General features: G+C 44.4%; 1 protein-coding gene and 1 long non-coding RNA gene across 4 annotated transcripts in view; one reads left to right on the forward strand and one right to left on the reverse strand.

Annotated features, from left to right (window-relative positions):
• The window catches only part of LOC309560894 (class I histocompatibility antigen, F10 alpha chain-like), a 392,531-nt gene that overhangs the window by 376,193 nt on the left and 3,301 nt on the right, over positions 1–13,037 (reverse strand). For 2 of the 3 annotated variants that reach the window (XM_082264578.1, XM_082264579.1), the window contains exons 2-3: positions 8,821–9,081; positions 582–860 (exon numbers count right to left, since the gene is read on the reverse strand). In XM_082264578.1, the coding sequence (XP_082120704.1) occupies positions 582–860; positions 8,821–9,081 (540 nt within the window). The remainder of the gene's footprint in view (positions 1–581; positions 861–8,820; positions 9,082–13,037) is intronic. The other variant, XM_082264580.1, reaches the window with a different exon arrangement.
• The window catches only part of LOC309560904, a 149,759-nt gene that overhangs the window by 39,030 nt on the left and 97,692 nt on the right, over positions 1–13,037 (forward strand). The window lies entirely within an intron of this gene.

The following is a 13,037-nucleotide window of genomic DNA, read 5'->3' on the forward strand; positions in this document are numbered from 1 at the left end:
GGGGTGTAGATATAACATATATGATGTATATAGTGCAGTGTGTATATACGGGGAGTAGATATAACATGTATGATGTATATAGTGTAGTGTGTATATACGGGGTGTAGATATAACATATATGATGTATATAGTGCAGTGTGTATATACGGGGTGTAGATATAACATATATGATGTATATAGTGTAGTGTGTATATACGGGGTGTAGATATAACATATATGATGTATATAGTGCAGTGTGTATATACGGGGTGTAGATATAACATATATGATGTATATAGTGTAGTGTGTATATACGGGGTGTAGATATAACATATATGATGTATATAGTGCAGTGTGTATATACGGGGTGTAGATATAACATATATGATGTATATAGTGCAGTGTGTATATACGAGGTGTAGATATAACATATATGATGTATATAGTGTAGTGTGTATATACGGGGTGTAGATATAACATATATGATGTATATAATATAGTGTGTATATACGGGGTGTAGATATAACATATATGATGTATATAGTGTAGTGTGTATATACGGGGTGTAGATATAACATATATGATGTATATAGTGCAGTCACCTCTCTTCTCCAGATCTTCTCTCCCATTGTTGATGTGTTTCTTCAGCCATTCTATACAGATATTCTCCAGATAATTCTTGTATATCTCCCCCACTCTCTCCTCCGGACTGTTCCATCTCTGTGTGGTGATCTGAGCCTCATTCATGGTCGGGATATAGATCCCTCTCTGTGTGTCCAGATACATGAGATCTCTCCCATCATATCCGTACTGCTCATACCCCGCAGTGCCGCCGTCATCTCTCAGCTCACAGCCGTACATCAGCTGTACAATATGGATCCCTGCAGAGAGAAGAGGAAGATGTGACCCGGGATCAGAGGTGTGATGTGTGTAATATGTGATGATGTAGGAGGTGATGGTATATGGAGGAGATATGTATAGGGATAGATGTGTGTATACAGAGTGTACATATACAGCACAGCTCTCCTTATAATGACACGGCCAGTACTACAGATATATATCCTCCACTATGGCAGAAAACTCCGATACACATCCTCAGTATGGAGGAAGAAGAAGATCGGATCCTAGTGACACCCCAGAATGTTCTACAGAGGGGTCACCGACTCATCCCACCACTGAGGAGATGACACTCATCACTGATTGGCTGTCCTGACCCAACAAATATTTCTATTCACCAATCAGGTGTGACATCTCCAGATCATCATCTCATTGGCTGCAGTTTCCCTCTATTTTCAACCAGCCAATCACACACTGTGTAGATGACCCCTCCCCCAGTGATGGTGACACGGAATGTGTGGATTATGGAATAATTAGAATATCTTCCCTCATCATGGCTGCAGATTGTACAGAGAGATCATGTGACAGGAAATCCAGAAAGAGAACCGACATCTCCTCAATAATCACCTCCTGGTGTCACCTGAGAGACAATACACGGCCATTGTACACCTTCCTCATCCATCTTATACTATTCATACATAGACAGTCCCAATCACAGAATGCTTCCTGTAGAAGACTGACTACAAATATCTCTGTAATACTCCCCTCCCCCCACAGAACAGGAATGGGAGATTCCACATTATACATCTGCTGGGGGGAGCAGTCTATGTTGTGTCATTTCTGGGGGGTCCTCCATGTATAATACACACAGGAGACCTGACAGGGGACCGACATCCATACTTCTCTATGGAGGCCCCAGACAGGAAGTCAGCTGTGCATGGAGGAAATCATTCCCCTCACTCTACAGTGGGTGTGTCCTGTGTTCACCTGGAATATTCATATTTTGTAAGCATGTGATTGGTTGCTTAAAGTACACACTGCTTCCATTTATTTGATGACTTTCACTTTGCTTAGAGAATCCCCTCTACTATTTGTGTAAATCAACCCAATCAAAATGTCCCATAAACAGAAGCACCAAGAGGGGTCACACACCATAATCACAATCAGAGGTCCCTGGGACCCTCAAAATGTGACATCCCAATTCCCTGGTATTGGAGGAAATGCATGTACCCTCCCACAATGCATTGCTCTGTGCATCCTATCCATAGGTCAGGTGAGAGGAGCGATGTGTATTCTCCAACTATGTCACATTAGAATTGTAATATGGATTTATCCCCGGCTGGGTCACACTTGTGTGACATGAAAGTCGCACCATTTCCAGCGTGACTTTGCTGTGCCACTTCCCTGCGACTTCAACTGATAAGAAGCATTCCTCTGCGACTTTCATGGATCAGTGGTTTTTTACCCCTCACCTCTCCTCCCTGGTCATCCTTGCTGCCTAAAAACTTTCCTCCCAAGCACATTCCATTTACACCTGAGTGTAGCAGAATCGCATGTTCCCGCTCCCATTGTTGCATGTTGTTGAAGAGTAAACATGCGTGGCACGTTGGGCATCCCAATCATTTGAATGAACTGCCGACATGCGAGACAAATGCCCCAAAGTAGCTCTAGAACATTGTCAGTCATGAAGTGTCACATTTTTACAGATCGCATTTTGCTGTGCGCATTTGTAGAGCATTTTGATGCACAGCGAAGCACGCATCTGCTAACCGTGATTGGGGGGGGGGGCATTAACCACTCTAGAACCGCTCACAGTAATACTACTGCGGCAGAGTGGTTCGTTATCGTCCAGCCACGTAGTATTAACGTCGTTGGACACTCCCCCTTCTGGGCGGCGCTTGCGCGCCGCCGGAGGCTCGCTCCCGCTGTTTTCATTCACAGCGGGAGTCGGGCCAGGGGAGGAGCAGCGGCGATGGCCGCTGCTCTTACCCGATCGTCGGGGATCGAGTCTGGAGATCCGCCCGCTGTGTGTAAACAGAGCGGGCGGATCTCCATAGTGACAGGGAGTGACAGATCGGACTGTTCAGCATAGCTGGACATCCGATCTGTCCATGACTCACTCAGTCACCTCCCCCCCTACACGTTAGTAAGCACCAGGCATACATTAACCCCTCCCTCTCCAATAAAATTAACCCCTTCCCTGCCAGTGTCATTTTTACAGTAACAGTGCATATATATAGCACTGATTACTGTAGTAATGTCACTGGTACCCCCAAAAGTGTCAAAAATGTCAGTCAAGGGTCCGATCTGTCCGCCGCAATGTCGCAGTCCCGCAAAAAAAATCGCAGATCGCCGCCATTACGCGTTAAAAAAAACCCACCAAAAATGACAGAAATCTTTCCCTTTGTTAGTAAACGCAATAACTTTTGCGCAAACCAATCAAAATACGCTTATTGCGATTTTTTTTACCAAACATATGTAGCATAAAACAAATTGGCCAAAAATTTTTAAAAAAAGTTGGTTTTTACATCTTTTTTGGGGGGAATTTCATATAAAAAAATGTTAAAAATATTGTTATTTTTTCAAAATAAACGCTCTTTTTTTGTTTATAGCGCAAAAAGTAAAAATCGCACAGGTGATCAAATACCACCAAAAGAAAGCTCTGTTTGTGGGAAAAAAAGGACGTAAATTTCGTTTGGGTACGGCGTCGCACGACCGCGCAATTGTCAGTTGAAGTCGCACAGCGCCGAATCGCAAAAAGTGGCCTGGACGTAAGACAGCAAAATCCTCCGGTGGTAAAGTGGTTAATAATTAGGCAGCATTTACATCTGCATGGAACTCGCACAGAAAACGCATGCTTTACCACACATTTCAGAAATGTACATCACACTTGTGTTGCCATGAAATCAAAGCAATTGTGATGCGCGTTTCTGAAATGTGCGCAAAGTGCGTGTTTTTTGTGCGGGTTGCCGTGCATTTGGAAACGCAAAGATGTGAATGCAGCCTAAATGGTAACACAAGCATGACACATTTTTGAAATGCATGGCAAAGCATGATTTTTCTTACAGGTTGTCGTGTGTTTGGAGAAGATGTAGATGTGAATAAATGGTAACGCAAGCGTGACGCAAGTTGCCACGAGTTTTTGAGACACAAAACAAAGTTCACGTTTTCTGTGTGGGTTGTCATGTGTTTGGAAATGCGCAGATGTGAATGCGGCCTAAATGGTACCGAAAGCGTGGCGCACATTGTTACACATTTTCTAAATGCAGGACAAAGCGTGCGTTTTCTTGTGTGTTGTCATGCGTTTGGAAACACGCAGATGAAAACACAGCCTAAAATGGTAACACAGACATGATGCACATTGCTGAGTGTTATGTAAATGCTCAGCAAAGCGTACTTTTTTTTGTGCGGGTTGCCATGCGTTTGGAAATGCGCAGATACAAATAGTAATGTAGTTGTGATGTGCGTGTGGCACATTTTCAAAATAGATGACAAAGCATGCGTTTTCCTGAGGGTTGCCGTGCGCTCAGAGAGGCACAGATGTAAACAAATGCTAATGCAGGAGCGACACATGTTTTGGAAGTGAGCGGCACAACGCACATTTTCTATGCGGGTTGCTGTGCATTTAGAAACATGCAGATGAAAACGCAGCCTAAATGACAACACAAGCTGGAGGCACATTTCCACACATTTTTGATATGCACAGCAATGCGTGCGTTTTCCATGATGCTCATTGCTGCGTGCTTGGAAAGGCGCAGATGCAAATGCAGCCTAAATGGCAATGTAAGCACAACATGCGATTCCACACATTTTGGAAACGCACAGCAAAGCGCGTGTTTTCTGTGTGAGGTGCTGCGCTTTCAGAAACGAGCGAATGCAAATGCGTGCATTTCCAAAATGCGCAGCAATGCACACGTGTTCCTATTTAGCAGTGTTAATTTTGTCAACTAAAATGTTTTCGTCGACTAAATGAACACAATTTTAGTTAACTAAAATATGACTAAAACAATTCAGATGACTAAAATACGACTAAAACTAAAATGGCATTTTAGTCATAAGACTAGAACTAAAACTAAATTGAAAATTGACATCAAAATGAACGCTCCTCTGCTGGCCATTTCTAAATCGGCAACACAATTCCATCCAGAGCCGGTAATAATCGCACATTAAAGTTTAAACATGGATTGCACCACCGCATAAGTAAGGGGCATCTACTAAGCTGCTGAAAACTAAAAAATGAAGAAAAAGGCTTTTCTTATATATTTCCCTAATATTTAATGTCGGTAATATATTCAGGTAATTTGTGCAATGACATCACAGCCAATGGAGTTTACAGTTTTTTGGGTTTTTTGTATTTTAAAGTTGCACTTCAGTTTGTCAAAAAGCAATATTTCTGTTTGTTTATGAAACTTGGTTTTATTTATAAAGAGGTTATAAATCTCAATGGATAAGAGTCCATTCACACTGCCGCAACTTGTGAGGCGACTTGTGTGCCCTCAAGTCGCCCCAAGTCGCTTGACATAACAAAAGCAATGTTAATCAATGAGAGCCGTCTTAATTGGCACTACTGAAGTCGCTCCGACTTCAGAAAAGGGTCCGGTACTACTTTGAGGCGACTTGTATCCGACTTGTCCCATAGACTTCAATGGGAGTCGCCTCCTTATCTTAATTGAAGCGACTTGTGATCCGACTTTCCATTGAAATGGTCCAGAACCAGGAAAAAAGATCATTTTTCTTATAATTTTTAGAAGCACAGGGATAGGGCTCCGCTCCACCTGGGCGTTTTTGTTGCAGGCATTTATCGGGCATTTTTTGGGCGTCTTTGGAGGCAGGTATGACTTTTTTTGGATTTAGTGTCTATTTAGCGATAAACGCCTGCAACAAAAACGCCCAGGTGGAGCGGAGCCACCTCCCTGCGCTACTAAAAATTCTAAGAAAAATGATCTTTTTTTCTGGTTCTGGACATGCTACAGAGCTGAAACTTCACAGGTACACTTTTTAGACCCCCCAGACACTAAATCCAAAGAAATCTAATTTTTTTTTTTTCAATAATTGGCTCTCTATCAAAAACGACAAATTTTAAGAACTTTTTTTTGTGTGATTGAGCATGACCCAGAACCATCATATTCTGATTGGCCAAATACAAAGTCGTACAAAGTCGTCTATCATACAAGTCGCGCTGAATATGCGCAAAGTAGCGCTGAAGTCGGGCTGAAAGTCGCGTTAACAAGTCGCCCCTTATGAGGCGACTTAGAGGTCGCGGCAGTGTGAACCGGCTCTAAATCTATGTCTGTAGTGCGTGTTCAAACCTTATAATAACATTTTATTAGATTTTTACTCCAGGAGTATACAATTCTTTTGGAAATGCTAGAGAAATGTTTAAATAATGAATTACAAATACCTAAACCTATTGGATTTGTAGTTGACTAAAATGTATGAGATTTTAGTCGACTAAAATATGACTAAAACTAAAACAATTCAGATGACTAAAATATGACTAAAACTAAAATGGCATTTTAGTCAATAGACTATAACTAAAACTAAATTGAAATTTGATGCCAAAATTAACACTGCTATTTAGACTGCGTTTGCATCTGCGTATTTCTGAATGTGCGGCACCCCGTACAGAAAACGTGGATTGCAATTTAGGTTGTGTTCGCAGCTGCGTGTTACGTAATGTGTGTCGTGCGTTTACTGTGTGGGTTGCCATGCGTCTGGAAACACACAGATGTGAACACAGCCTAAATGGCAAAGCAATGTCTGCTTGCCGCGCATTTCTTAAAAATGAGGCAAATCGCACGTGTTCTGTGCAGGTGGCGGCACGTTCAGAAATGCGCAGATGTGAATTCAGACTAATTGTTATTGACACCCCAATCGTGGTTAGCAGACGCATGTTCTGCTGTGTAACAAAATGTGCTACAAACAATCCCAAATGTGTGACACTTCACTACCAAAATGGTTCCTGAGCTACTTTGGGGCGTTTGTTCTGTGCAGGGCTGCCCATTTATGTGAATGGGTTGCTCTATGTGTGATGGGTTTTAGGTGTGAAAAAAGCACAAATAAATGTGAGCAGGAAGATGCGTTTCTGCTATGCTCAGGTGTGATTGAGATTTACACAGCAAGGATGACCAAGGAGGAGAGGGGAGGGTAATAAAAAAAAAAAAAAATCCATCAAAGTACCATTCTTATCTATACTGATGCGACTTCTGTGAGATAACATAAAAGTCTATGGGGCCGGATCGCATTGAAAGTCGTACAAAAGTAGTGCAGAAACATTTTTTTTGTTACTATGACTTGAGTTGTGGCAATTAAGATCCTCTGATTGAAATACATGGGATGCGACTTGTTATGCGACTTTGAAGTACAAAGTCGCATGACAAATTGCATTGATGTGAACCAGGACTTAGAGTGTGTGGCCCCCTGAGAGCCAGGCTGATAAGGCTGTGATATGTACTGCCACCTCATCATACCTTCATCTAATTAAAGTGTGTGTATAGATGAAACTATTTTAGTCTTTAGATGGAGAAGGGAAGGGTTACACCCCCATTAGGGGATTTTTGCTGTCTCGGCCATCGTAATATTTCCCCTCACTCTCTGATTGGCTGATAATAATTACCGGGACTAATACAGAGGAGAACAGAAACTGATCACAACTGTTATTGCAGCACTGAGCGCGTTTTACCCCTTAACTGTCATCATGATGATCCTGTACTGCATTACATCTGTATGGCTGTCAAAGGGTTAAATAAGACACACAGCCTGTACTGAGAGAAGTCTGCTGCCTCCCATTGCTGACATTCTCCTAGAACTGTTGGCTGGCTTTCCTTTGTCACTAATACTCTGATTCACTCACATGGGAAAAAGCATGCAGCAAGTGAAGTCAGAGCGAAGTCTTGAAGTGTAAGTCAGCCAAAAATGTTTTTCCCAGTTTTGGAGAGAGTGAAGAAGGATTACAACTCCTGCAGAGTTTTTATTGCTCCCCGGGGCTCCATTACAGAGAATTCGGCTCATTTCCTGTCCTGCTGACAACCAAAACAGGAAGTGAGGAAAACTCTGCGACAGACAAAGACAGAATGAAATATCTGACATGAGTTCTATCCTTCCTCTACTCTAATAATAAAATCATACTTATCTATAACTGTGTTGCTGTAAGAGATTTCCCTGACTTCTGGTTTGGTAAAATGTAGTCAGTAGGACAGGAAGTGAGAGTAAAAACCTGGCAGGGGTACTTACCTTTCCACACCTTATTCAAAACTAAGAAATAAAGCTTTGACTGGACTTACACTTTAATCTAGCTTCTTGTTCTGGGGTCATGACCCCAAATATATGGAAAGCAATGAATGAGGATGAGAGGCGGGCAGATAGGGAGCGGAGTATAGGCCTCATCCACACTGGATGTTAGCAAAACCCCATAGAAAGCTGTAGAAGGAGTTTGTCAGATTTTTTGCAGAAGTGTTTTTTAATAAAACTAAATTCCCACAAAAGCTTACGGCTCAAAAATGCTGATAAACGCAGAATAGTCGCATTTTTCAGCGTTTTTAAGCTTCTATCAGAGTTAGAGCGTTTTTACAGCTGAAAATCTCCTCTCAGATCACTAATTCTGGGATTTTCCAGCCAGAAAACCCCCCTGCCAAAAACTGCTGATAAGAGCTGTGTGTGCATGGAGACATAGGAGAACATGGGGGGAGATTCCTGGCTGCAGGAAGAAACGTCTGACACCAAAAACATTCGCTGTAAAATCGTCCCGTGTGCATGAGGCCTTAGAGGTCAGCTATGGCGCCTCCATATCTCTCTCACTCCAGGATTCCTAGAAGAAGTCGTTGTGTATATTTTATAGATGTGATGAGAATTCTGATCAGATGAGGGAGGAATTTATTCATCAAGCTGTGATCTTCTATAAATCTGTCTCATAGAATGTCTCATCTCTCCCCTCCCCCCCTGTATCCGGTCTGCAGAGTTTGTATTCGGTGTAATAAAGAAGTAGAAATGTAAGAATTGTCTCACCTCCAGTCTGGTTGTATCGCTTCATCAATGTCTGTACATTGTGTTTGTAAACAGGCTCAGCACCCCGACCTATTTGTGTGTTCCTCTCCCAGTATTCAGGTTCCAGTTTCTTCATCCACTCAGTCTTGGGAAGAACCTCCCGGGTGTCACTGTTATAATTTGTTATCTCCCGATCATCCACATATCCGACAGAAGAGTACACAGGGAGTCCGGATCCCGGAGAGGAGACTGCGGTGTGATAATATCGCAGAGTGTGACTGTCTGATAGAGAGACATACAGACGGTTATATATACATCCTCTACACATCACACACTATAATGCTGGGGAGAGAACAGCCTACCTGGCAGCCCCCCCCCCCCCCAATAGATCAAGACAATATTTTCACGAAAAATACACTAAAATCACTATTAGTGGAAACAAACATACAGTAACAGAGAACTTGTGTGAATTATACCTTAACTGTTTTTTACATTTAGAAAAAAGAAAAAAAAATTAAAATGATTTCTTACAGTGTTTATTTTTTTTTTTTTTACAATGTGTTATTTTTTACAGGACAGGGAAGCCTGCAGTGCTGTAGGAGGGAGGGTGGCACAGTGAAAGGAGGGCACACGGGGGGGGGATCAGAAGCAGGCAGAACAGGGAGGGGGATCGGTGTGGGAGAAGCAATTACAGGAACGATGCCCTGTGTCTGTGTCTCTCCCCGCAGCAGCTGAAAGCTGGCAGGAGGGGGAGAAACTGGCTTTTAGCTGCTGCAGAGAGCCACACAGCGCTTCCTTCTGTAATTGCCCCTCCTCCTGACTGCACCGATTCCCAGTGCTGTTGGGGCCCCCGTGCTTTTGGGGCCCCCCTGTGTGCCTGGGCCCCCTACAGAAGGACTGTTGGTCCCCCCCTATCAGCGGCCCTGTTTATGAGTTTGCAGATGGTTGCACACAGAGCTTGCAATCATGGAGGGACAATTTATGATAATAAATGGTGGGATTGCATGCAATAACTGTAATAGGAGAAGAATAATGGTGAGTAGATGGTGGGGGGAGCGGAGGGGATTGAAGTGATCGTTACTCAGCCCTGTGTGATGAAATCACGGCTTCCCTTTAGCGCTGAATTCACACTTCTGCATTACCTTGCGGTGTGGTAATGGGGATACAATGCACATTGTCATTCATGTAAGGCCGTCCATTCACTATAAATGATCGGCCAATTCACTGTGACAGATAATAAATACATGTGACCCCATGTTAGCAATGCAGCCCCCACAATGTACAGTGAGTGCGGTGCAGTAAATTGCGCTCTGTTTTAGGCCTGGATCACACTTGTGCAATTTCACATCCAACCTAAATCACACAGAATTTCATGACAATGGAAATCATTCACATCAATGCAACTCTGTGTGGTGCGATTTTGTAAAAGGTTCTTGTACTACTTTGATGTGAATAACACCACATTTTTTCCCCATTCAATATGCATATCACATCCAAAACACAAGCAAATTGCAATCCACTGAAATCGGATGAAAATCAGATTGCAGTAGTGAGACCCGAGCCTTACAGTGCGGATTTTATTCTTTATTTTGTTTGCAACAACATGTAAAATAAAGGAATACAGAAGAGCACTAAAACATAAAGATGAGTTATAAAATGTCTCATTTCTGTAAGGGTGAAGTCACACATGTACAATGCTAAATCGCAGAGCAACCAGAGTGATTCAATGTTCTGCCCGCGCTGCATTGCCAACTGGCTAGTGTGGTGCATGATTCAGCGCAGCACACTGGCCCTTTTATTGCACCAGTTTCATTTAAAGTGTAGAAAATATACACTTCATTCTCTGCAATGTCAGGCGGCACGCTGATTGCGGTGATTGCGGTGTAATTTGGGTCGGTGCGGTGCAGTAAAATACACCATGCTGCAGTACAGGGTTAGGCTGTGTTGCAGTGAGAATGGGACACTAAAGCCCCGTACACACACGCAGATCGTCGTCATACAAATGTTCGTCTTTTCTCCCCGGGATGTCGGTGTCTGTTGAAAAGTGCAAAGACAGCACAAGGGCAGCACAAGAATTTTGTCCGCCGACTTCAGCTGACTGCAGAAGTGATGTCATGTAATGGTTAACTTTCCCTGTGTTTTTTATTTTCTGAGCATGCCCAGTCTTGCAAATCTGCGGTCTGTCGGCCGCATTCTGTACTGACAGGCGAACAATCGTCCGTTCTGGTGTCCGCAGACAAAAATTTTCATGTTTGCAAGAAAGACTCTTGTCCGCGGATTGTGCGCAGACAGCTGTCGGAGGCACCATACTAACACGCGTACAATCGGCAGATCTTTCGTCCGCCGACGTTTGTATGACGACGATCGGTACGTGTGTACGGGCCTTTAGGAAACAATTGTCTCCGGTGTCTCCCTGCAGTGACAGAAGTTTTACCATGCGGTCACCACACAGTGTGAATTCTCCCCGAGTCTTTAGTGTGGATCCGGCCTCTTCAAAGCCAACATGCAGCTTCCGGGAAACCTCTATGGTGTAAATGGGTCCCAGGTGTGCCAAATCCTGACACTTCTTATCAATGAGTGTCCACAGTGGCATCGCTATGGGGGTCCGGGGGGGAGGGGGGCAGCCCACACCCGGGTGACACCCACAGAGGGGTGACACCATCCCGAGGATGCGGAGGGTCCTGGGTCCCGGGGGCAGGGCTCTTTTAAGCCAGAACATGCCAGCGCCATGCTAGCCCTGAGTGGGACTCCTCAGTCTCACTCCCACTGCTGCGACTGCCTTCTGTCACAGGCCTGCTGCCCGGGGAGTAAAAGTCTGAGCAAGCAACTTTCAGTGGGGGGGGGGGGGTGGCTGCACACTGAATCCTCCCCCACCCGCTGCCCAGGTGCATAAGGGGAGGGAGGGTCTATACTGATGGGGGTCTGTACTGAGGGAGGGGTCATTATTAGTGGAGAGTGGGGTCTGTACTGAGGGAGGGGGGTATATACTGAGGGGGGGGTCTGTACTGACAGAAGGGGTCATTATTAGTGGAGAGTGGGGTCTGTACTGAGGGGGGGGGGCTGTACTGAGGGAGGGGAGTATATACTGAGGGGGGGGTCTGTACTGACAGAAGGGGTCATTATTAGTGGAGAGTGGGGTCTGTACTGAGGGGGGGGGGGCTGTACTGAGGGAGGGGAGTATATACTGAGGGGGGGGGTCTGTACTGACAGAAGGGGTCATTATTAGTGGAGAGTGGGGTCTGTACTGAGGGGGGGGGGGCTGTACTGAGGGAGGGGGGTATATACTGAGGGGGGGTCTGTACTGACAGAAGGGGTCATTATTAGTGGAGAGTGGGGTCTGTACTGAGGGAGGGGGGGTCTGTACTGACAGAAGGGGTCATTATTAGTGGAGAGTGGGGTCTGTACTGAGGGAGGGGCTGTACTGAGGGAGGGGGGTATATACTGAGGGGGGGTATATACTGAGGGGGGGGGGGTCTGACTGACAGAAGGGGTCATTATTAGTGGAGAGTGGGGTCTGTACTGAGGGAGGGGCTGTACTGAGGGAGGGGGGTATATACTGAGGGGGGGTATATACTGAGGGGGGGGGGGGTCTGACTGACAGAAGGGGTCATTATTAGTGGAGAGTGGGGTCTGTACTGAGGGAGGGGGGGCTGTACTGAGGGAGGGGGGTATATACTGAGGGGGGGGGGTCTGTACTGAGAGAGGGGGGTATATACTGAGGGGGGTCTGTACTGACAGAGGGGGTCATTATTAGTGGAGAGTGGGGTCTGTACTGAGGGGTGACTATAGTTGGTGGAGGGGGGGGGGGGGTGACACCATGTTTTACTGCACCGGGTGACACCAACCCTAGTGATGTCACTGAGTGCCCACACTATGACTTGTCCTGTACAAGGGATGAGATCACATCTTCTACTATAATAAAAATGATAGAAAGATAAATGATCACAGAGAATACATTGTGATAAATGACTTAAAAAAGTCCGCCCTGCGCATAGGCGAAAAACAAATATAGATGTAAATAATACTGCCGCTGCTGCTCATCACCAAGTGAAAAACATAATTATACCAATAACAGCGCTGAAACAGTATAAATCAAAATATAGTGACACAAATATAATGATCAAAAAAAAAATCTATGAAGAAATACAAATGTGATTCTGTGATAACCAATCCCAGTGCTAAATAAAACCAGCTTCAATTATTCAAAATGCCAAGTGAAAAAAATTATACATTATAAT

The sequence above is a fragment of the Pelophylax lessonae genome (genome assembly GCF_965119305.1).
Source record: "Pelophylax lessonae genome assembly, chromosome: 7".
NCBI lineage: Eukaryota > Metazoa > Chordata > Amphibia > Anura > Ranidae > Pelophylax > Pelophylax lessonae.